Source organism: Cynoglossus semilaevis, chromosome 11 (assembly GCF_000523025.1).
Source record: "Cynoglossus semilaevis isolate Cse_v1.0 chromosome 11, Cse_v1.0, whole genome shotgun sequence".
Lineage (NCBI taxonomy): Eukaryota > Metazoa > Chordata > Actinopteri > Pleuronectiformes > Cynoglossidae > Cynoglossus > Cynoglossus semilaevis.
The window spans coordinates 12,137,029-12,161,474 of NC_024317.1; the positions used below are offsets into that span (position 1 = coordinate 12,137,029).

Genomic DNA, 24,446 nt, shown 5'->3' on the forward strand with positions numbered 1-24,446 from the left:
TTAAAGATATAATCCCAGACATCTAGTCTGAAGTTCAGTTTCAGAGCCTTCTGAAGCCGAACAAATCCTCTCTTTGAGCGCGAGGCTTGATTTACTTGCCTTCAAAACCACCAAGTGTTTTCAGAATTCACTCTCGGGTGACCTCTAAAAGATCGAGCTGATGGGGAATAAGAGAAGAGAAGCGATGCGACGAACGAAAAAGTCACGATAAGACTTCAATCAGAAGAGATCCTTGAGGCAAAAATTTGTCCAGTCGCGTTTAGTTCACATATTTCTCTTGTCATACGGAGTTAAGGCTAATTTGCATTAAAACGGCGAAACAAGTGCAGGTTCTTTTGCGCATTCTTAAAAGCTGTAAATAAAGTTGCAGCTATTCTCCGTGCCTTTTCGACCCGCTCTCTCTTTGTGTGAGTTTGTGTGGTCCGTGGTTACACATCGTCGCTAAGTCTCTCAGAGACATTCACGCGGAAGCCTCGTAAATGTGTAGGAATTCAAACAGCGGCAGTGCCATTTTATTTGACGTGGACTTTTTCAGCTAAGCATTAATGCTCTGCGCTGCCTCCCTCCTCACTCTCTGTCTATTTAAAATTCTCCCTGTTCTCCTTCGCTTTGCCCCGGACAAAAGCTCGGCGGGAAGCTGCGCCACTCGGCCGAGAGCTTTCAGGAATATTACCCTGTGCACCACGTGTTTGTTAGAGGCGGCGGGGACAATCTGCCGAGTCAGAAGAAAGCATGCGACTTTGAATCGAACGTGGTTTCAAAAATGCACAGAGGCTGTCTTTGGAGAAGCAGGGGCCGTTTTTTTTTTTTTTTTTTTTTTTGCATCCTCACTACAGATATAGTTGTTCGATAAAAACACAAGGTCAGCTTCAGGGGTCAGGACAGTATTCAGTGTTTTGTTGCAGCATTAAACAAATCACAGGTGTTAATTACAATTGTCAGTCTTGCGCTTTTTTTTTTTTTTAATATCGCTGCCCGATAGAACGTCAGCTGTTGCATTATCTCGCTGGACATAAATGTTGTATGATGGCCGAGTGGGGGAGGGCTGGAGGGTCGGAAGGTAATAGAAGATGTGGGGATGAATAAATCATAGCAGGCCTCCCATTTGATTAAATGTGCATATATGTGTGTATGTGCACGGGAAGCCGCAAGTCTGTCCGTGATTAACATGCAGTTTAATCAATCAGCTGCACTCCAGGGGGCTCCAGCGGGAGCTGAATTTGGACGGAGATAAGAGATTAAAAACAAGTGGGTGGAAGGGGAGCAGGAAATGACGCCAAATATAGATAACGTTTGTTTGCTTTTATCGGGATCACGTGTTTGATTGTTTACGCTAGCATTTCATCCGCCAATCTGCTGCACGCTGGCTGAATTAGCACGTCTGGCATTTTGCCTGGATTGGACATGAGATAGGCAGGAAACAAGGTCAAAGAGGCTCGTCACAGGCTTTGCATTGTCAGCCTTTTTTTTTTCTTATTATCCCTGCACTGTGTAGAATTTCAGCTTGTTGTTTATCCCGCAGCTCTCAGGAAGCCTGAGTGAAAATATATAGGACTTTATATACTGTTAAATCAGAATGATGTAATGTTTCCTCCTGCTGCAAATATGATGAGGAAATGTTCGCATTCTGGGATCAGATTTTTCGGAAAAATAGAAAGAAGACAGGAAAAAAATTTTTTCACTTTGTCAAAAATCATCAAGATATTCATCTGTTCTGGCTTGACTTGTTATTTCAACGGGAAATGACCTATTTTTTCACTTTGTCATAAATCATCAAGATATTCGACTGTTCTGGCTTGACTTGTTATTTCAACTGCTTTTTATTCTACTTTGTAAATAAGCTGTGAGTAGACTCGGGAGAATTACCTCAGGGAATATCACTGTGTCCTTACAAATAAGGCGAACACTAATTTGGAAAATGAAATTTGTATTTTCGGTCAACGCTACCGCAAAAATAAGTAGCGGATGTTGAATAGGGACACGAAAATATGAGCAAGTGGAAGTGCAATTCGAGAGCAAAGTGGATAAACATCCGAACAGACCAATCAATAGATTGATGAGGGGATAAAAGGGCAGAAGAAGAAAAGGGGGAGTTGGAAAGAAACAAGGTTGAGATGGTGTCAGAGTCGAGGCCTCTCTTCACTTTGGACCAATCAGGGCCAATCATTACGCCATCTTTGCCTGGAAATGGCCCTTCTCTTATTGATCAGTCGGGGTGCAGCTGGTGGATTCAGTGCTTGTAAAAGATGCATGTAAAGTGAGGATAGGGTTACCGTTGTACTTTAGTAACGTCACAGAAAACACATTATTGCCTGAATCTTTAACTACCCGCCCAATATTGCATCGCCAAGTGCCGATCTGCCACAGTAACGCCAAGAGAACGAAAACCTAAAGCACGACATGAGTCACGTCCGTGGGCAGTGAACCGCAATCTCCCAAAGGACCTCTACGACCACTGGCAGCTGTTTCTGTCCTTAACTACGCACTACCAAATCCATTTACTTGTCTGCAAAATGAACGAGTTGGTTGAAATGTTGAAAACGTGATGATTCAGAGCCGGGTCACCTCATTCTCAGCTGTCGTGTTTTTTTGTCTTTAGAAAAACAAGGAGAAAGCTGTAGTCAGGTGTGAAAGCACGGCTTTCAGAACAGACGCGACTGACTGTCACGCTGTTGTACAGGCCGGAGTCAGTGACGAGCTGAAGTTGACACAGTTGTTGCGCAGCGTTTAGTGTTCGTGACATTTTTTTTTTAACATTTACATCTGCAGTCCTGTCTGCATGCTTGCACACACTTTACTTATGTGTCTGACGTGTTGGTGTCTGTGTGTGTGTGTGTGTTTTATGTGTCTGATGTGTTGGTGTGTCTGTGTGTGTGTGTGTAGAATGCAAAGGTCACAGTCCTGTCTAAAAATAACAACAGAAGGTCTACAGAGTCCCCTGGCCCCCCATGCTGATCCTGTAGAGCCACTGTCTGCAGAAGAACAGCTCTTCACAGTGCTCAATGACGGACAGATGTTAAAGGGTGTGAAGAGCCTCACGCCTCGGTCTCACCCTCGTTCCCGCTAAAGAACTACATATGGGGACATCCGTGTGGTGGATCTGTATAGTTTCAGAAACGTCCCTTTTTGTCCCTTATCTTTACGTTGTTATGAAATGACATCCCTGCCCTCGGCTTGATGTTCAGATTAGATTCAGCCAATAGGTAGAGGCAACTTTTGTCTACTATTATTTATTTATTTTTTCCCACAATACATAAATATAGTCATTTAAGCCATTCCATGGTATGTGTTAAAACATATGTGTCAAACTCAAGTGTTTAATTGCTTTATAAAAAAAGGAGTTTCTTAACTTGATAAATTATATATATTTATATATATATAAATATATTTTATATATATTTATATATTTTTTTATATATATAAATATATTTTATATATATTTATATATATTTATAAATATATAAATATATTTTATATATATTTATATATATATATATTATTACACAGAGCACTGCAGAATATTTGTAACTTAAATAATAAATAATAATCAATTGCAGAAACTAAACGTACAAATATTTTATGGAGTAGTTACAGCTATACAGTACACATTTTCACCCCTGGTGAAAATGAGTTTGAAACCCCTGTGTTTAAATATAAGCAAAACGAATACAACTTCAAACTCGTGGGTGTTGTTTTAAAGGGCAGATTGTTTTTTACGGCATAATGTGTAATCTTTATGCGTATTAGTTTAGGAGTTTTGTCAAGCAAACAGATGACATTTTCAGTAACAAGCAGCAGTCTGTGATGACATTTCTCCTTAGCCTTTCAGTTTGTCCGTCTTTCGAACACTTGCTGTGGCTGTACATGGCATTTGACGCACGGCCAGGGGGAAGGAGTGGGGGAGGAGTGGATTCTGTGTGTCTGAGGCCATGTGCAATGCAGGGGTTTGGTTTTTGTGGGGGGAGGTGAGGATAGCACCGTGAATAGAGAGTGTAGGGGTCACCGCACAAATGCCCCCACAATGAAAAAACACATGGGTGTGAGTGCAGTGTAATGACGGTGCTGGGAGTCGTGTTGTGTCTGTGATATTAGCTGGAAAACAAGGAGGATGGTAGAGGAGGGCGTGGTGGTAAATCACAGTGAGATAAGGGGAAGGATATAGAGAAGTACTGTGTATTGGACACAATGGATTCAGACGCATTGGGTAAGGCAACGTACTGGCTTTCTCTCTGTGACGGCGTTGCTTCATTCATTCTATAGTCTTGGCCTGTATTCTTCCAGAGGTCAAAGAGGACCAAAACCAATTCCGCCTGACAGTGGGAGGACATTGTTAAAGCTCTGGACTAAGAACACAGAGAAGAAAAGGCTTAAAATCATTGGAGGGACAAGAACAGAGCATGTCAGAAATAGACCTTTCTAAGGAATCTAAACTATACGAAAGAACAGATACAAACTTAGTAGTGCCGTTGCCTTACAATACGGAGAATTTGAATAAAATAGACTCTTTATGTACAACAGCAAACACTCGATATATTTTATATGTTCAATATATATTCCATAGTGTAGTTATGCCTGCCCTACATATCTGCCTAACATGCAGACAATCCTGCGAGTCACAGAAAAAAAACGCAAACTCTTTGGTGCCCCCTGTGGCAGCCTGAGAGTTGCAACCCGATACCTACCGGTGCCACCTGTGGGCTGCAAAAACTCACACTGTGAATTTCCCCATTGTGGGACTAACATTTTATACCGATTGCACAATTCACACATAGTAATGGACACATCACAGGTCCACTGATCATGTCCTCTCAACTCAACAGGTCCCTACAGCTTGAATGTCAAACTGACTCCCCACGATGTGATAACACCAGTACACCCAACTCAACAGGTCCCTACAGCTTTAAATGTCAAACTGACTCGTGTCCCCACGATGTGATAACACCAGTACACACACTCTCGCAAACTCAAACCCAGAGTCACGTCATGCCGGTGCCTGTGGTTGGGTTTTGCCGTCAACCATCCGTTATCTTCCCGCCCTCAGACACAAACCACAGATCTGACACCATGTCAAATGCAGGATTACTGACAGATGAGCCTGGTGTTGGAAATCGTGATATGATCACATCTGACTCAAACGTGAACAATGCAGTGGGCTGTGAAGTGTTTGAAGAGAACATAAATGACTAACCGTTGCTCATCCACGACACCTGCTCTTGTCTGTTGTACTATTTCACGCTTGAAAACCAACGGCCGGACAACTGACAAAACCGTGGCCGACAAAGCGTTGCATTGTTTAACATTGTTGATGTCTAATTTTGGCGATGCAATTTTTGAGATTATTCATATTTAGTAACATACTTTAGGCACTGACATGCAGATATGAACTAACATTAATTTCATACAGATGCTTCTCAGTTCTCATTTTTAAATAAACAATCAACCTAAACAAATTTACATTCCTTTTAAAGAAAACTGGACATTTGTCCACAACTGTAACTATTTTTTTTTTTAACCTCCTCTTCCTTCATCATCTCTTCCGTGACTATAAAAAGTCCCATGGGTTTGTCGATGAAGAAATGCTCCTGATTTTGGAGAACTATTTCTGAGCTGTTTGTTATGACAATGGCTGGTTTCAAATCCGGTTCTGAAAACAGAACCGCACCATTGGCCTTTCAGCGTGAAGGGAAAAAGACAGAACTGAAATGATCACGGTCAAACGTTGCGATGACGCCGACCTCGCATCGATCTGGTTATAGTACATGAAATCCACCTGCTGGGCCAAATCAATACATAAGTAAACACTTCCATGGATATTGGAGGGTGTAATTCAATTCCACGATTTCACTTGAATGATTTGACATATTGCCGTGAGTGTGGTTCTCTAGATCCACTGAATAATTATTTACTGTCTGTCTGTCGTTTTACACACCTACCTCCCCTCATATACCCTTCTATCAGAGTGAAGCTACAGCCAAAGCTATTTTTTCATGCAACATCTTGCGACAATAAATCACTTCTACCTGTGGTTTTTACAGCTGCACAGACAGACTAGCTGTCATTCAGCTCTGCTCTCCAAATACTGCTGGTACTGTATAACGTACCTCCCACTTACACTCTCACACCTGCCAGCACTATATCTGCCTTTGAGGGGGGTGGGGGGGCAAAAGAGGTACCACCATAACAGAAACCAGAACTGAGACCGCTGGAATGTCGACGTGTAGAAGTGGGCAGATCTTATCAGGTTTGAGTGATGAGCACTTCTTCCTAAAGAGATTCCGAGATTGGTGTAATGTGTTTGCGTTGGACTAACATTACTGACTTGTTAACGCCACACAGACCACCGGTGAGGAAGTATTGAACGCAAATTATTTTTACGTGGCAGTTTTGATGATATCATCATCAGTCAGTAGTTTGTACGCCGTACCTTTTTACCTAAACTTCAAATTCTTAAGACAATTTAAACACAAGTAAGTCTTCTAAAGGGAGACAATTAGTATTTGTCCTTTTGTTTTCACTAAAATGTAGAAGATTTAAGGATTTAAGATTGCTTAAAAAAGCCTTGCTCTTCATTCGTTTTAATTTTCTCTGTGATCAGAGAGTGTATTGTCCAACCAACGCATGGAAACCCCAACTCTTGAGTCACGGGAAAAGTACTACAAACAATCATAAGGACACCTTAGTTCACGCCCTCCTTCTCCTCCCACACACTTCCTCTGCCTCCCATGCCTCCTGCTCGCTTACTTTAAATTCCGGGATGCTTCATTTCATTTGTTGGCATCAAGGAGCCGTTGTAAGGATGAGGGCGACTTCCTAAACTTCCTGTAAACCTTGGACGTCTGACACTGATCGTGACTCACGGCATGGTTATAGTAGTTAAATGGATTGTGGATAGAGTAATTAAAAACTCTGATCAAATATATGAATTACTACAGATATTTATTGGTGGCAATTTTTTTTTTGTCTACAATTAGTATCCAGTTGTGTTGCTGTTAAGCACCACAAAAACATTCTGGGACAAAATTAAGAGTCAATTGTTTGAAGGTCTTTTATACAGTTCCTACTACTGTTTATTCAAAAACTCTTTGTATCTCATTCAGTTTAGTGCACTGGCAAACGATTATAGTTCATTACAAATGTAATGAACTACACTTTGATGTGACTTTTTACTCAATGCTCTGTTTATCTGATGATCAGAGTCTGAAGTACTTTCTTTCCTGAGAATTGTTCGGCAAAACTTACGGTGCATTTAATAAACAAGCTGCACACTGTAGCTAAATATATCAGTAATTAAAACTATTTTCAATAAAAAAAACATCACAATCAATTTTTGTTTTTGTTTTTGACACGTTGCACCAGACTTTCTTCAAAAAATTCAAAAAATGTGCAATCAATTGTTATCGGATTTCACGACACGTTGCACCGGACTTTCTTCAAAAAATTCAAAAAATGTTGCTAGACTGGGTTTTTCGACCACCATACTCGTTTTACTTTACCGACGGACTTAACAGTGTTTCACTGTCTGAAACTATAGTTGTCAAATACTTCTAAAGTTCCGCATCCATCACAGTTCAGGAGGAGCGGCTGTACACCTGACACTTGTGTTATGACTCGGTTTCTCAGACCCGCTAGTTCCCGCTATATTTTCTGTGAGCCTGGTCCCTGCAGTGCTATCAGCTTGCCCCATTGTATTTATAGGCGCGCATACTTCCCAGCTACAGAGAGCTCTAATTTAAGTGTGAACGCAACAAGGTAAACAAGGGAGATGGTAGAAAAGCATTTTCTTTCATGGACCTTGTAACTACTTTATGGTGATATACAGTAGCTATTTTTTGTTGCTGTAGCATACCATTGTTAAAAATAACTCCATCCTGTCTGTACATCGCAAACTGATGTTTTTGCACTGCATTTAAAATGCACTCTCTCTCCCTTGTTTCTGTCTATTTTACGATCGTTCCCCTCTGCCCAAGTTTCCTCCCTTCTTGCCTCCATGGTGACAGGGTTCCACGGCTAACAGGGTTGGGAAGAATGCAGCTCAATGTTTCGGTTTTTAAATAGCATCCCAGTCTGAATGAGCCGCTCCTAATAAGGCCCAGGGCAGTGACACTGGCCCCAGAATATCACTGACCACCTCACTGAGCATAAAACCGTCCTTTCCCCTTGATAGCACGACACAGAAGCCAGAGAAATCACAGAGCTGTCGTCACTGAGTTTAATGTCAACAGAACCTAGTTCCTAGCTCCTGCAGTTTCTCAGCCTTTGTTGGAGTAGGTTAACATCTCACTCTGGTACAATGAGAAACGCTGAGGATTTTTCTCACGCGTCTTGTATATCTATCGGAGGATTTTTAATATGAAGTCAAATCCTATAAAGATAGGTGAAGGAGAATTTAATACCAGCTAGGTCAGGCTTGGACAAACTATGATACGGCATGCTGAACGTGTCCAAATTATAAAATTAAATTATATATTTCATTTTGCTTTTTCGCCCTGCAATTTACGCACTTTCCCAATAAGACAGCACACTCCAGTGGTGACGTCTTTTACTCTTTGCTTTACTGTTTTGCTTTGCTCTTTGCTTGAACTTCCAACCCTTAAGTAAAAATTAGCGACTCTAAGAAAAAAAAAGTGGAAAGTGAACTACTTGTCATTGTGACACAACAAAATGTGACCTCTGCTTTTAACCCATCACCAAAGTGACCAGCCCGGGGAGAGTGAGTGGGGACGATGCCATGCTCAGAGCACCTCAGTGGTAACTTGGCAGCTGGTGGACTCGAAACCTGAAGTCCGCTTCCTTAACCACTAAGCCACCACTGCCCCAACAATCCCCACAATAAGGAGTGGACAACAAAATATTTTTTCACTGAAGTCGCATCAACAGCTGTATGTCTGATGAGAATACAATATCAGACATCACAACGCTAAAATCATTTTCGTACGTTTGTCATTTATTTTTGTTTACACTATCTACGTCCAACCCCCCTGTAAAATTTTAGAACCCATTATGGCCTCCGGGTCAAAAAGTTTGCGAACTTCTGATCTAGGTGTGCTTTATAACTTATTTAAAAAAACAAAACAAAAAACTGCCTATGATCATGTAATCAAATAACGTATATGCTGTTTTAGGATCCTGGTTGGTGCACCACAGGCAGCTGGCCAGGGTTTGCTGCGGGGGAGTCGGCCAGGAGCTCTGTTTAGGTGTCCAATCACTCCAGAGGAGTACGACTGTGAAAGAGTGGACATTGACGGAAGCGGTGAGTTTGGAGTAGAACTAAACGCCTACGAAAAACAACCAGTAGTTCTGAACCAAGTTTGTTATAAAAGGTTGTATATTATAACCAGTGCTAAAATAACTCCATTACATAACGTTTTTTGCTTCCTGTGACTCAGGCCCTAATTAGTTTACAATGTGGAAACCGCGGCGTTTGTCATTTCCTTTCTGTGTTTTCTCCCAGTGAGTCTGGACAGAGAGAGCAAAGACAACCAGTGGCTGGGTGTTACTGTCAAGAGTCAGGGGATCGGAGGAAAGGTGGTGGTGAGTGAAGTGCACGTCGTCTAAAACCATCAGTGCAGGAAACTGCATTAGAGTCGAGCACGATGCATACCGTTGTGGCATACGCAGTGTGTAATAGACCTACAGTCTCAGCCATCATAAGAGATTCTCATAATACCATCAATTATCTCTCCACAGACCTGCGCTCACTTATATGAGCTCAGGCAACGTGTGAATCAACCCTCGGAGACTCGCGATCCCATCGGACGCTGCTATGTCCTAAGCGAGGACCTGACAGAGCGAGATGACCTGGATGGAGGGGAGTGGAAATTCTGCGAGGGTCGACCGCAGGGACACGAACAGTTTGGCTTCTGTCAGCAGGGCCTTTCTGTCAGCTTCACCCCAGACAACAGCTTTATTCTGTTTGGAGCTCCGGGGACATACAACTGGAAAGGTAATAAATCTCAACATGACACAAGTCCACGGTTTCCGCTCTGTTTTCTGTCTTCTTTGCAAAGAACTGTACATATACAGTGGGGCCCCCGAGATACGAGCTCCCCGGGTTTCCCAGTATATTATTATAACAATAATATAAAATGTTTTCTAAATTAATATTATTTTATGTTATCAATATATTATGTTGAGATAGGAGGCAGAATTTGATTACATTTTTTAAGAGTATATTTCTGGGGGGCTGGAATGAATTAATTGGTTTTTAGTTATTTTTAATGGGGAAAATACAACCTCGATACGAGTGCTGTGGTGGAACGGATTAAACTCGTATCTCGGGGTCCCGCTGTATATAATAAATATTAATATTTAATAAAAAATAATTATTCAAACCATATCCTGAACATGTAAAGTGTGAAGATTTTTTTTTTTAATTTTCAAAATTTATCAGACAGGCCTGATTGAACCCCCTAGGTTTTGGCCCACGGACTGTATGTTTGATCACTCTGGTCTAGAAATACATCGACTTTTATAGATAAATATACTGTATAACTGTTATGTATTTTCATCATAATATTCTATTTTAAAATGTAAGTCTACAATCTGTCCATACTGTATGATTTTTGGTTTTAGTGCACCATCCTGTATAAATATATTTCCATAAACATTTGGAGTAATTCAACTTAAACATAAGTCTTAACATTATCTAATTTTAAAACCGTATAACAAACATTCGTACGCGTTTGACGTAAAAAGCCTGTGGTTGTTGTTGTTGTTGTTGTTTTGCTGTTCCCTCACCTGTTTCCATATCTAGGTGAGATGCGTGTCCAACTCCTAAACCAGACTCTGCTAGACCTCGGTTTCTATGACGACGGACCGTACGAGGTGGCAGATCAGAAACAACTCAATGCTCAGCTCATCCCTGTGCCTTACCACAGTTACCTGGGTAGGATTTGTCCTCCCTGCTCACTGCTGTCCACGCACAGCGGAGAAAGCGAGGGCAGAAGAGGGAAGGGTGACACTGGGGGCTGAGACTGTATCTCAATATTACCCTCTGAGCAGTGAACAGAAACTTGTTTCAGTACATGGCTCCAATTCCCTGCAGAGTATTTTTGGGCTACGTCTTTATTGGCGTGACTCATAAAACACATGCACATGACTCCACCTATATTTAATTTCTCATGTAATGCGGGTGGAGTTGTCAAATATGTCCAAACTAATCAGGGACCGCCATAGATTCTCATGAGGCTAAAAACAATTAGCTTATCCTTATTCCACTCACCGACCTCGTCTGGGAATGAAGCTCTGAAAAATGTGTCCTCACTCTGCGAGCGGAATCATGTTGGGACACAGTCTGATCCCACAGTCCGTCACCACTTCACTGGGTACCCGCCGGTTCTGCAGGAGAGACACCCTGCAGCACCACAGAAGACAAAAACACCAATCAATCGCAGCTCGTCTCACCGGCACCTCCCTTTTCCTTTTTTCCTTTCTCTTTTCACTTTTTTTGCCTCCTCACCATCTCACCACCCCTTCACCCCAACCCCCCCCCACCCTGCACTCCACCTTCTGTATCTTCTATCTTTCTTTTCCCTGTCTCGGGCCCTAGGGCTCTTGTTCATGGCTAGCCCTGTTGAAGATGCACTGCTGTACAAAACTCTGGAGCCCTCCAGCCGGCCCACTCCATTTGAGGACGTAGCTCATAATAGCTACTTAGGTTTGTAGGAGCGAGGTGATGTTGTTTTGGACCGGATTGAGCTTGTAGTGGACGTAGTCTAATGTCCTCTGTCTCCGTCGTAGCCTCAGTGCTTCCTTTAATTCCACCGTGTGTCTACCGTTATGGAATTAAACTATGTTTAACAACATAGTTCCACCCTTACTGTTCTGAAGAGACAGCTGCTAGGAACGAAATAAGATTCTTCCCCTCAAAAAATATTATTTACATCATTTAATTTTTGATATCTTTTGGGTTGGGTTTTTTTTTTTTTTTTAGCAGCACATAAATTAGGAGGTTGTCTCTTTCAGTAACAGCAGGGTGCCTGTCTGTAATGTCTGTTGAATTCTGCGTTCGTCTGCATGTGTGTGTCGGTACGATGCTCTTCCAGGAGGTGGTGGTTTTTCGGTGACTTGTCGTCTCTTTGATCACAGACAATCTAACTAACCAGAAAGTCTTAATGGTTGTGCTAACAAAACTGTAGCTTAGTTACAGAGTGTCAGCGAGCTAATATTAGCACAGAGCGATACAAACCCCATAAAGGTTTGGTAGAAATCTGTAGATGTAGAAGACACACGAAATAAAATCCCAAATCCTTCTTCTGTTCCTGACTCCAGATGAGTTTTGTTCTTCTGTCAACGCTCCCTTTAGCTTTTAACATTCTTATGTGGAAACATGATGTGGTCGGTCTGTCGTTATTTCTCCTTGGTAAACAGTTCTGTCATAAATCTCTTTATTCACATACCTACGCGCCTCTGTACCCTCCCACTCACCATATTGAACCTGTCTCCCTGACAACGCTAATTCCCACATGACCCCCGAGCCTTCATTAATATCTCACATGCTTCCATTGATCCTAACCAGCCACACATACGCATGTTTACTAAATCACCAGAGACGACTGTTTTAAATGCTCCCAAATTAATACCCTTAGCTGAATTTAAAACCCGACACGCCCCTGGTTGACAGTTGTTTTGCATATAAATCCCAAAGGGAAAGAAAACAACGAGGATTCCCCCCCCCCCAAAAAAAACCTTTCTGTTCACTCCCGGGCACAGCTGAATCAAATCCCATTTAAGAAGTCTCTTTGATGTAAAGTGCAGGGCTAACAGGATTTCTTATGCTACAATGGAGCGGTGGTATCTATTTTTTTTTAGATTTGAAGTCTTCTTTTATTTATTTTTTAAAAATTTTATTTAGATAATTACTTAAGTTGAAAAATTTTATTTAGATAATTACTTAAGAACAAAGGAGTGCCCGATGTACGTTTACCCTAAAAATATATTAATAATCAAATACAAATATTACAGTGTATTAATTAGGAATCACAGAAGAAACTAATAAAAAATGTAATGGTGTCCAAATAGTGGTTCTCAGCCTCCCTGACCTCACACAATGATACAAAAGACTTGGTTGAATAAGTAAATCACTGATAAAACAAACTACTGTTTGTAGACTGCTGCAGGGCCCCAGCCCCACCCCCCGTTAAACCCTTTTGCACCATTAGGTGTCCACTCCACGTCTAGTCTTTACTGTGTTGACCGTGTATTAAGCCTGTGTGTTAAAAGCCACCCAGTGTGGAAAAAGTAGCGCCTCGCCTCTGAGCGTTCGTTTTTACAGGAGCCGGGATGTAATCTGTTGCATTCCACACCTGCAACCCTGGAGCTGCTGAATGTTTGTCTCTGTTTTGTCTCCATCTGCATGTTTACGTAGGGCTAACAAATGTCCTGATAGATGATCCTGCCCTAGGTTCACACACTCGTGCATGTTTCGTCTGTTATAGAGTACTTTAGCAAATGCATGCGGTTGCTTGGGTTTAAGTGAATTGTTCGGAATGACGTGTTATTTTTCACAGCACACACACAAACACACACAAACAGATGCACACAAATTCACTGGGCGGAGGAGATGCGCTGGACCGCCATAAATCTGATTTACATCCAGCCTCTGTTTACGTACTGCCGTTCACCAGAGGCGGCTGATTCACAAGCCAGAACATATATCTCATGAGGAATTAGCGAAGTCCAATAAATTTCTTTCCAGGCCTTTCCACTGACTGGTAGACACACGAGCATTTACTTTCCTCCCACAGCAACACACAAGACATTTAGACTTATCATGACGTTGGCGTAAAATCAATAGCCACTTAAGGCACACATTTCATTAGTAAGAAGCCGAGCAGAACATGCTATATTAGCCTCCCAGGCCCATGGTCAATACTAACCCCTGACCTCTCCCTCCCCCTCCCCCCCAACCCCCTGCCCTCCCTTCCTTTTTCCCGTTTCCTCATCCTTCAGGCTTTTCTGTAGACTCAGCCTTAGGTATAATGAGTCTCAGAGAGCTGACCTTTGTAGCGGGCGCACCGAGGGCTAACCACACAGGGGCGGTGGTGCTGTTGAAGAAGGACAATGTCTACCGGCTGGTGCCGCAACACATATTCTGGGGGGAGGAACTGGCATCTTCATTTGGCTACTCGGTAGCGACCACCGATCTAAACATGGACGGGTAAGAAAATGCCCTGACGCAGCTGCCGTTAGTGTATGAACTGGGTATGTACTGGGAGTTAAACAAATGACGGTAAGTAGAAATAGAATAGTGAAACATGATACAAAAAAAACCCAAATTAAATTAAACTTTCTGCAATGTCAACATAGCCAACCGAACAGAAAGTGAGCAGAGCTTTGACAAAAGTGTACTTCAATTGAAAGCACTATCTGTAAACAAAGTCTAACTTGAACTCTAAGCTTGAAGTCTAAATTACTTTGCTATTTTTTTGTAGCTGGACCGACCTGATTGTTGGCGCTCCAAACTTTTTTGACCGTAAGGCAGAAATTGGTGGAGCTGTTTATGTTTATCTGAACCCATTTGGTCACTGGGACGATCACGCGCGGCCAATCAGACTCAACGGTACATATGACTCCATGTTTGGGATGACGGTGAACAGTATTGGAGATCTGGACCAAGACGGATATGGAGGTGAGACTGACCGTGTGATGAAGGTACAAGATAAAGTAAAAAATACTTTAATTAATAATGTCATCATGAACTATTCCATATGTACAGATATTGCTGTGGGCGCACCGTTTGATGGAGATGGCAAAGTCTTCATCTACAGAGGATCGGATTCTGGAATAGAGACCAAACCTGCTCAGGTGAGCTGTTTGTTTAATGTCAGTAAGAAATAACAAATGTTGTTGATGGTTTTAAATGGCTAAAAAAAAAAAACATTTATCTTTCAATTCCCGCAGGTGTTGGACGGTCGTGACTTTGATGTGAAACTTTTTGGATACTCCATCTCAGGCGGTCTGGATATTGACAATAACCAATATCCCGATATTGCAGTTGGCTCTCTGAATGACTCGGTGGTTCTGTTTCGGTAAGAGTCATGACGTTGTCAAAAAGAGACTGTTACGCTCTTAGTGGTTTGGATATTATCTTCGCATTTAACACAACTTTTACCGTGCATCGATTGTTCAATTTCACTAAAGTGGTTTGTTTTCATAACCCCCGAAGGTCTCGTCCAGTCATCCATGTGATCAGAGAGATATCGATTGAACCTGAATACATTGATCTGGAGCAGCACAACTGCCAGGGCAGAGACGGAGTTTGGTAGGACTATAATTATATATAATCTTGTTAGTCACTCTAGTCACTACAATCTGTCTTATTTTTTTTAATTTTACATAGCGTTTCATATGTTAATAACTAAAAACCAAATGTATGCTTCTTTTCTTTTTTAGCGTGGAGGTCAAGGCATGCTTCACGTTCACAGCCCATCCAGAACACTACTCTCCACACATCAGTGAGTATCACATCAGTTTTTCTAAACACGCCTGTTGTGTTCTTTCACGGTGGCTTTACAGTAACAGGAGTCACTTCTGTATAAAGTAGGAGGTAACTGTGCCTGAGGGAAACATTAGACTTTATTATGATTAAATCACAGCTGTGTAAAATTCTACTCCCTAAGGTGGCGGTTTAATACAGGCTCTTTTTCAAGTGCTGTCCAATCCTATACTGACAACTCTCTTTTTCCTGCTCTCTTATAGCCCTGGTGGTACACTTCGAAGCTGACACAGAGCGCAGGAAGCTGGGCCTCCCACATCGGGTTCACTTTCTGGGTCGTAGCTCGTTAGAACCCGAGTATACTCAGGCAGAGGAAGTGGAGCTGCATCGACAGCGCCACCCTGTGTGCACCAGCGCCGTCTTCCAGCTTCATGTCAGTTTGTGGATTGAATGAATTCTAACCTTAAACAGAGACACGACGGCTTTGCAGACTTTTAATCATCGCATCCGTCCAAACAGGAAAACATCAGGGACAAACTTCGTCCAATCTCCCTGGCCATAACCCACACTATCAAGGCTGTGCCACCACGCAGGCATTCAGGAGCCAAGAGGCTGGAGAAGCTGGCACCTGTGCTGAATGTTTCACCTTCGAATACTCTACACTCAGAGGTGACTAGCAATTTTATCCAGAAGCTTCTCGGTCACTTGTTAAAGCTCATTTAACTTAAAATAGATGTTTTACACTTTCACCTCAGACATTTTAAGCAGCTAGACACTTTTGTTTTTGGAGGCAGGACTGTCTACTATGTTGTCAGTGGTTGAACTGCACTTTTGTTTTTGGAGGCAGGAGTGTCTACTATGTTGTCAGTGGTTGAACTAAAAATGACCAAAAAAAAAGGTAAGACTCTTAACCATCTGCTTCCTTGAAGGTGAACTTCCTGAGAGAAGGATGCGGCAGTGACAAAATCTGCCAGAGCAACCTGAAGTTGAGCTACCAGTTTGGAACACGCCCTCTGACCTCTGACCTGTTCACCCCCCTGCCAACGTTAGTACCTGTGCAAATCAATTTTTGGTCCCCGGATATATTTGGCAAGGCATCGAGTATATGTATGTATGTGTAAGTAATCAAATAACTTGCTTACTTGCAGAGATGAAGATGACGTCCAGGTGTTCTCCTTGTCCGACCAGCGGCTGGTGGTGCTGGAGATCACAGTCACCAACTTTCCCTCTGACCCCCTCAACCCAGAGGAGGATGGAGACGACGCTCACGCTGCACAGCTGAATATCACTCTTCCAAACACGCTGTCATACGCCGGCTCCAGGGTCCCAACACAGGTGAAGTTTCAACCACAGCAGCATTTGGGTTTAACTGCATCACCCTGATATTAAAAAAAAAAAAGTTTGTCAGAGTTACAGTGGTTTGTATGTGCAGTAAACCTGACAAAAAAAATAATGCTACCATGCGATCTGTTCTGGCTCACTGCAGATGAGATGCCAAGCGAATCAGAACGGTTCCCAGGTAGAGTGCGACCTGGGAAATCCTGTCAAGAGAAACACCAAGGTAAGGAAACAGCACCGCAATTTTGGGCAAAACCTAAATTGTTTATAATTCATATTTTTTTCTATTTTTTTTTATTTATACATTTTGTCTCGTAGCTGAAGTTCACCATTAACCTGAGCACGGCAAACATCACCATAGAGACCACAGAGTTGACAGCCGATCTCTTACTGACAACGTAAGCCGCGTGTTTTTGATCATTTTATTTATTTATTTATACTTAATTCTCATCCGGTGACCGTGTTTATTCTTTTTGTTTTTTTCCTCTCTCAGTATTAGTGAGCAGCCTGACTTGGCTCCAGTCACTGCTTTTGCTAAAGTTGTAATAGAGCTCCCTCTATCTGTCAGCGGGTGAGTAACACCACAGCAACGAAATCATTTCTTGGTACACCGTGAATGGCTTCTGTGTTCTTTACTTGTAACATATTTACATTATTCTTAGTTATAGCCTGTCAAAATTCAAATTGTTACATCATTATGAATGCAAATGAATGTCTTTTTAAGGAAGTATAATGATCTAAAACGGCCAAAAAAAAAAACAAAGTATAATGATCTAAAATGGCCAAAAAAACCCAGTTGTCTCACATTAACACACTGTATGTTACTTGTGTCACTACAGAGTTGCCCGACCTCATCAGCTTTTCTTCAGCGGGACAGTGATGGGAGAGAGTGCTATGACTAGTCTGGAGGACGTAGGCAGTCCAGTGGATTTTGAGTTTGTGGTGAGTCTTGACTGTAAATGAGTATTCATTTGAACACATTCATTTTCCCCTTTTTAAGTAGAGACAAAATACCCGTGAAATAAAAAAAACAAAAACAAAATGCTATTATTGTTACCATTTCTGATGAGCCTGTATATATTGTTGTCCGTCAGGTGGCTAATCCTGGACAGGCTCTGCAGACGCTGGGCTCGGCCTTCCTGAACATCATGTGGCCCTATGAGCTGCCCAACGAGAAATGGCTCCTGTATCCAGCAAGCCTGAGGTTCGAGGGTCACCCGGACACACAGTGCACTCCTGCAGAGGCCTTTAATCCTCTTCAGCTTCAGGGATCCTCATCAGCAGGGTTTTTACAGTCTGCCAGGGTAAGTACAGGAGACGAACAACAATAAAGTTATAATTGTACACAACTCTTATAGTCTACAAAACATAAATATATACATTAAAAACATTTTTTTCTTTGAAATATTTTTTAATTTTTTCACCAAGCACATTTTCTGAATTGAAAAGCTTTTCTTACTTCTCAACAGAAAATAATATATATATATTTGAGAAAAAGTATACCAAAAGTATACCTTGTTATTTACTAACTGTTTTACTTAAAAGAAAGAGACTGACCCCTCTCTCTTTTTGTATGAATGCATTCCTTCAAGGCTGGAAGAACACGTCGCTCACACCCAGAGGACGAAGGTCAGGTCCCAACTAAAGGCAGCGTAGGACGAGCCACTCCAGCTGTGGCTCCTTCGGAGAGACGGAAGTCGCGCAAACTGGTGAGAAGGAGATCAGAACACAGACATAAAAGAGTCTTTTATGTTTTTTCTGAGGTCAAATTGACACACCTAGAACTACCATTTTAATTTGAAATCCATGCAGATTTTTTTTTAAATCTATTTTACAAACCTCATAGTGCTCTGTTGTCACCTTTGTTCATTCAGGATTGTCTCCTGGGATCAGCACGTTGTATCGTGTTACAATGTCCCCTTCACAGCTTCTCTGGTCAGGCTGTCCTCAAGGTTCATGCCAGGCTGTGGAACAGCAGTTTCATAGAGGTAAAAAAAAATAAAAAGGAATATCAGTCACAATGAAAACTATTCGAGAACAGATGCCTTAAAAAAAAAAAAAAACAACAAAAAACACCATTTTTCCTAATGAAGAACTTCTATAAATTCAACACTCATCATCACCAAAGAAGGAAAAAAAAACAGCTGGACTGAGAACTGATAACACACTTCGTCAATCAGGTTAAATCTCCAGTGTTGAAGGTAACCAGGAGGTGTTCTACAGGAACCTAAAGAGATTTTAATGGTTTCAGACATGGACATATTACTTCCCCCAGTGTGAATCATTTTGTCCCCTTGTAGTAGTTGTTGACAAAGGTAACACGTTCTCTACGTTTTTAGACAGAGTGCGAATAATTTGTGTCCCTTGTAGTAGCTGTTGACAAAGGTAACATTTTCACAAAGGTAACACGTTCTCTACGTTTTTCAGGAATTCCCTGCGGTTAGCGCTTTAGAGCTGCTGGTCCACGCCAACATCACAGTCAAGTCCAGCATCAAGCACCTGATTCTCAGAGATGCTGCTACGCAGGTAGTCATCCGTTTTTGGATTTGTTCCGTATATATAAATACTGGGACGTGTCAGATTTTTGTTCAAACAGAACCACAGACATGTTTTCAGTGATTCGTCTTCCTTCCCTCCGCAGGTTGCAGTGATGATCTACCCTGAACCTGGTTTGACTGACCAGTACTATATCCCCTGGTGGATCATCCTCATAGCTATACTGGCAGGAATCCTGCTGCTGACTCTGCTGGTCTGCATACTGTGGAAGGTAACAACCTCCGACTGTTTTGCTTTTTGGTACAGAAAATTAAAAAAAAAAAAAAAAAGATACCTTGTTTTCTACAGGGAAAAATAAAAACCCAGTCCTCCTCTCAGGACACCTTGATTTCACCTCGTCCTCCCGAAACTATCATCCCTTTCTGTGACTTATTTTCTATCATCTTTGTTCTGTTCTGTCCTGTAATGACTTTATTATTTCTGGCTCACTTTTAGCTCTTCTTATCTACCTGTATCCCTGCCCGTCTTTGTTCTGCCTTCTGTCATTTCCCACTGGAAACCATTATTCTGATTGTTTTTCCTCCTGTACCTTCTCCATCCCTCCCTGTTCTGATCTGCTGCCCCAGTGTGGGTTCTTCAAACGCAGTGAGCGCCGCCCACACTATGAGACGGAGTACTACCAAGCCCAACTGGGGGTCCAGCCCTCGGAGGCGGAGAAGCAGGCATCAGAACTATAATATAAATAACTATTTTTCGTCTGACCTGTTCTCCCCTCCTCCCTTCACTCCAAGCGGTAAAGTTCCTGCTGGTGTGGCTGGCTGCGTGTTTTTTTTTTTTTTTTGCAGCATGAATTATGTGCACACTCAGGCAGAAATCCTTACAATGACACACAAAACAAAACTAAGGGTGTGTGTGATTTTTACACCGTAAGCTTGAGTTAACATTCAGCCTCAAAATGTGGAATTTGACGGTTCTTCTAATAAGCATAACTTACAGTTTGGTTGGGTTTTTTTAAAAAAAATATCTTTAATAGTCAAGCATTCCCTGGAACAACTTGAATTATAGTTTGCAGTTTTTGCATTTTTTGTGTTGATTTTACTCTGAGTAATTTTAAAATAAAAAAAAAAAAAAAAAGCTTCTTAAACCGTGCTTATTCAGCCTGGCACCATTCAACAAGGGCGATTAATATTTCACCACTTCTAAGGCTTAGAGTAGCATTTGGCATGTGTCCTGTGACCCACTGACTATTGACTGGTGTCAGATGAACAGTTAGCAAACTGTGTTGTGTCCTAACAGCACCTGGCAGTTGCGCTGGTTTGGTGATTAAAAGCAATAAAGGCTTAAAGATGTAGTAGGCAGCAATTCCTACTTCAATTTAACGTTAGGTACATAAGTTTAGTTTACTTAGGTACATAAAAAAAACAACATTAGTGGGGTTAGTATTGGGTTATATTTCAGAGAGGAAGAGCACTGGAGCAGTTCCCACAAAAAAAAGATGCCAAAAGTTGAAACACTTCAAATTAGAAAATACATATTAGTCTATCTACCAGCGGCTAAGCTAACATGCTAAGCCCGAGAACTCACTAGTTCTACATTTACATCACCGCCACCTCTTTCTCTCAGTCTGCATTATATCTATGATTAGACATGTATATATATACATATATATGATATATATACATATATATCATATAAATACAGTATGCATACTGAGTATCGGCAGTTGTCAATATATATAATATATCATATATATACAGTATGCATACTGAGTATCCGAAAAAGAGAAAAATACAACTACTACAGACAAACAGCAGCATACACTATAGAGTAGTGTAAAGACCTGGGTTATGACTGTTAGGGGATATTATTGTCTGTTATGAGGTAGTTCTGGCCTACAATATCTTTAAGTTGCTGAGTATTCAACTGCATGTGCGTATGCGACGTGAGGTCTTAAAAACTGTATTCGCCGTCATTCATTCATCTGTGTTCTTTTCTCTCTCGTTCTTCGCCGCCCTGCTGCGTCTAAAGTGTGGCTTCTTCCGACGGGCCCACTACAAAGACAAACTGCCACAGTACCACGCTGTGAAGATTCCTCGGGAGGACAGGCCACAGTTCCAGACGGAGAAGTCTGGAGTGGTACATAAAAAGGAATGGGCCACACACTGGAGTGACGGGACCTCCTAATTCTGACTGACTGAATTGATTGAAATCGACCGGTGTGGCACTCATTCTGTTTTTACATTGGAACTAATGGACTAAAAAAATAAAAGCGTACGTACGTCGACTGAGACCAGGATACCATGTGCACACTGTACTGCATCAGTACATACAGTACACACTGGATCTGGGATCTCCCAAACTGCAGCCCACGGATGGATTTTCACTTCATACCAATGTGTCCAATGTTTTGATCTGGTTTTTTGGTAGTGTTTCACAGTCACAGCACTGATGCTCAAACTATGGTAACGAGTTTTAACTGGCACAACACAGGATCACAAGTCACAAGACATGCATGAATGCACAAACCTGCAATATTTTGGAAGATGCATAAAAGACACATGCATAAATGATGCGCGCACACGCAACTACACACACGCACTACACACTCGACTGGACAATAACAATGAAGGAGCCATTACCCACAAGAAAATATTCATCTTTGCCTTAATTACCGCCACACTGCAGGCTGATACAGGCATCGACGAAATGTGTGGTTTTTTTTTTAAATCATTTGAATGTTCGAGGATTGTCTTTTAGTTAGCACTGATAAACAGTGGGACTATGTCAGTATGTAAGATATGTGTAAAGTTTCAGCAGAAAATTGTTTGTTTCTTTGGGGGGGGGTCATGCTGAGTGCTCTGGGCTGGCTAAAAAATGACATTAAAGATAATCTGATTTTTTTTTTTTTGAGATAAAAAGGAAGAAAGTTAAACAGAGAACGTCACATTTTATCTTGTGCATTTTTTTTTTTTGTAAAGTCAAATGTACTGTACATCAATAGTCAAATGCCTGAGCATACTTGAATAGGAGGAATCTGACCATGCAGTCTTGTTATAGCAATGGCTCTTCCAGTGTGCATGGAAAACCACAAACAGTCAAAGAGCAGTGTGACGATACATGGGGATGTCTGTAAAAGCGGTTGTAAATTGCTGAACCACACTGTGAGCACTGAAAGGACGGCGTCGCAAATATAGGCACTGAAATGATTTCTGCCCTAATTAAACCCACCCAAACTCTATTCACTAAATTATTACGTTGACAAATTACGTTTTGACTGAGCTGTAAACATAATGTCACAACATTTCATTGGTATGGATTTGTGTAAAATGTGACTGACTGCAGCACTGTTCTGGTCGAAGTTCATTCTAACACTGATGTGAATAGTTTTAGCACAAGTGCCTTACGCTCAGAGTAAAAAAACAAACAAACCAGAAGCTACTGTGAAAAACAAAAAACAAGGCTACGCCAAATTACATCAAACTCCGGGAAATGACTTGGTGGACACCTGAGGACACATGGACAACCCCTTCAACGCTGATACTATGAGATGAGGTGAATTCATTCAGATGCTTGAACTGCAGGACTTGAAATGAGTCAATAAAGAAGCTGTAACGCATGAGAATTCATCTTTTTTTTTTTTGTTAGGTATTGCTGGACAATCTCATATTAACGGCATGAATCTAATGTTGCTCTTTTTTATGCTCCCACTAGTTTCTTTGACTTTTTCTTTTTTCATTTTCATCATGACTTGTTGTTTTATTTATTTGTTTTATTTTCGTTTGGCTGCACTGTTCTAACATTGTAGACATAATAAAGGACAGTTTAAATAAATCTACCAGAAATCACAAGTGTTGTCATATTTATTATACAAGTGGAGGTGCATTACGCTGCAGTACATAACCTGAACACTGGTAGGCAGTAAAACCTCAGGACTGAAATTGCCATTTCGAATACCTACATAATTCAATGACACCTAGAATAGTTTTATTGTTGTTGTTGTTTAATTCCTCTAAATATCTGAGTAAGTAGTATGACTTGGAGCCAAGTCATTAAAATTCAACCACAAGAAACGGGTAATATATATATATAAAGTCAAACAATCCTTTAAAAATTCTTCATAAATTTGTACAACAAAATCCATCACTACAGGAAGAGTGTAATGTGTTTACTCCTGTTAGGCACGTTACTTTTAAAAACTTATAGCTACTAGTTAAAGCTCCAATAAAAAAGAAAAAGAAACAGAATTACTTTTTATGGTTTTCACAGGCCAGAACGTTATTTTCTTCGTAACAAACATGTTAACAATATGAACTGCGTTTAACTCTCTGTACATACTGTACTCTTTAACTATTTTCTTAAAAATAAAAGTCAACAGTAACTATGAAGTGCTTTAACTTTGTAGTGTAAATTAAATAAATCAAACCTTTACACTTGGCCCGCTGTCATCGTCAGCAGTGTCAACAACGGTGTTTCTGGCCACTAGTTTTGTAGAAGTGTGTGCCGTTGAGAGATGCTTCAGTAAATTAGAGTTGCTCACAACGGACGTGGACAACACTTCGCTTCGAGACATAACGTACGCGCAACGTGTAGATTTTTCTTGCCTTTAAGCCCTAGGAAACTTAAGTAGTGCTAGTATTTCCGTTTTGAAAACGCCAACTGTCCCTCTACATTCGCCATTGCGGCCGCTTACCTCTGCTATACACTCGCCATTGCGGCCGCTTACCTCTGCTAGTTTGGGTGTGTGAGCCTGATTGGTTAATCATGAAAGCTTAGCCAATCATTATCAAGTATGCTGCTGCGTCGTTCCTCCCTCCTTCCTCCGCCCTCACCAAAAGCGCCCTCCTGTGGATGAGAGTTTAGTGACACCATCTTCAGTGAGCAACTTTATTTTTTAACGCGCCCCATTTATTTTCGTCTACGTCAACGACGTTGTAACGATGGAAAAAGTCATTAGTCACAGTACCAGTTTCCGTTAGTACCGCCGTTAATTTTAATTAATTATAATTGTTTGGTCACTGATACTGTTAAGCAATTCATAACAAACTAGATTTTTTTTAAATGTACCACCAAGTGTTCCAGAAGTGTTGTTTCTAAGAATGACTTTATTATTTTTTAAATTTATTTTCCTGTTAAACAAAACGGGTTTTATTTAATGAATCCTTCAGACGTCATCTGT

General features: G+C 41.3%; 1 protein-coding gene and 2 long non-coding RNA genes across 5 annotated transcripts in view; 1 reads left to right on the forward strand and 2 right to left on the reverse strand.

The window, feature by feature from the left end:
• The window catches only part of LOC107989229 (uncharacterized), a 16,571-nt gene extending 4,964 nt beyond the window's left edge, over positions 1–11,607 (reverse strand). Inside the window, exon 1 of the long non-coding RNA XR_001760735.2 lies at positions 11,222–11,607. This is a non-coding gene — a long non-coding RNA (uncharacterized LOC107989229). The remainder of the gene's footprint in view (positions 1–11,221) is intronic.
• itga7 (integrin, alpha 7) overlaps positions 1–22,892 on the forward strand; it is a 27,811-nt gene extending 4,919 nt beyond the window's left edge. Inside the window, exons 2-26 of one of the 3 annotated variants that reach the window (XM_017036557.2) lie at positions 9,123–9,250; positions 9,452–9,531; positions 9,688–9,943; positions 10,754–10,885; positions 13,951–14,158; positions 14,433–14,629; positions 14,717–14,805; positions 14,902–15,029; positions 15,167–15,262; positions 15,394–15,455; positions 15,700–15,869; positions 15,956–16,105; positions 16,366–16,481; positions 16,585–16,771; positions 16,923–16,997; positions 17,093–17,172; positions 17,268–17,345; positions 17,614–17,716; positions 17,869–18,078; positions 18,367–18,483; positions 18,649–18,762; positions 19,202–19,300; positions 19,416–19,541; positions 19,897–20,063; positions 21,299–21,429. In XM_017036557.2, the coding sequence (XP_016892046.1) occupies positions 9,123–9,250; positions 9,452–9,531; positions 9,688–9,943; positions 10,754–10,885; positions 13,951–14,158; positions 14,433–14,629; positions 14,717–14,805; positions 14,902–15,029; positions 15,167–15,262; positions 15,394–15,455; positions 15,700–15,869; positions 15,956–16,105; positions 16,366–16,481; positions 16,585–16,771; positions 16,923–16,997; positions 17,093–17,172; positions 17,268–17,345; positions 17,614–17,716; positions 17,869–18,078; positions 18,367–18,483; positions 18,649–18,762; positions 19,202–19,300; positions 19,416–19,541; positions 19,897–20,007 (3,112 nt within the window). In that variant the 3' untranslated portion in view covers positions 20,008–20,063; positions 21,299–21,429. Of the gene's footprint in view, positions 1–9,122; positions 9,251–9,451; positions 9,532–9,687; positions 9,944–10,753; positions 10,886–11,548; positions 11,657–13,950; positions 14,159–14,432; positions 14,630–14,716; positions 14,806–14,901; positions 15,030–15,166; positions 15,263–15,393; positions 15,456–15,699; positions 15,870–15,955; positions 16,106–16,365; positions 16,482–16,584; positions 16,772–16,922; positions 16,998–17,092; positions 17,173–17,267; positions 17,346–17,613; positions 17,717–17,868; positions 18,079–18,366; positions 18,484–18,648; positions 18,763–19,201; positions 19,301–19,415; positions 19,542–19,896; positions 20,064–21,298 lie in introns of all 3 variants that reach the window. The other 2 variants (XM_008320602.3, XM_008320603.3) reach the window with 2 other exon arrangements.
• Positions 18,367–23,954, reverse strand: LOC103386372 (uncharacterized). The gene is made up of 3 exons (XR_522309.3): positions 23,694–23,954; positions 18,614–18,738; positions 18,367–18,480 (listed from the first exon to the last, which is right to left on the reverse strand). It is a non-coding gene; the product is annotated as an uncharacterized LOC103386372 (long non-coding RNA).
• Between the last annotated feature and the right edge of the window lie 492 nt (positions 23,955–24,446).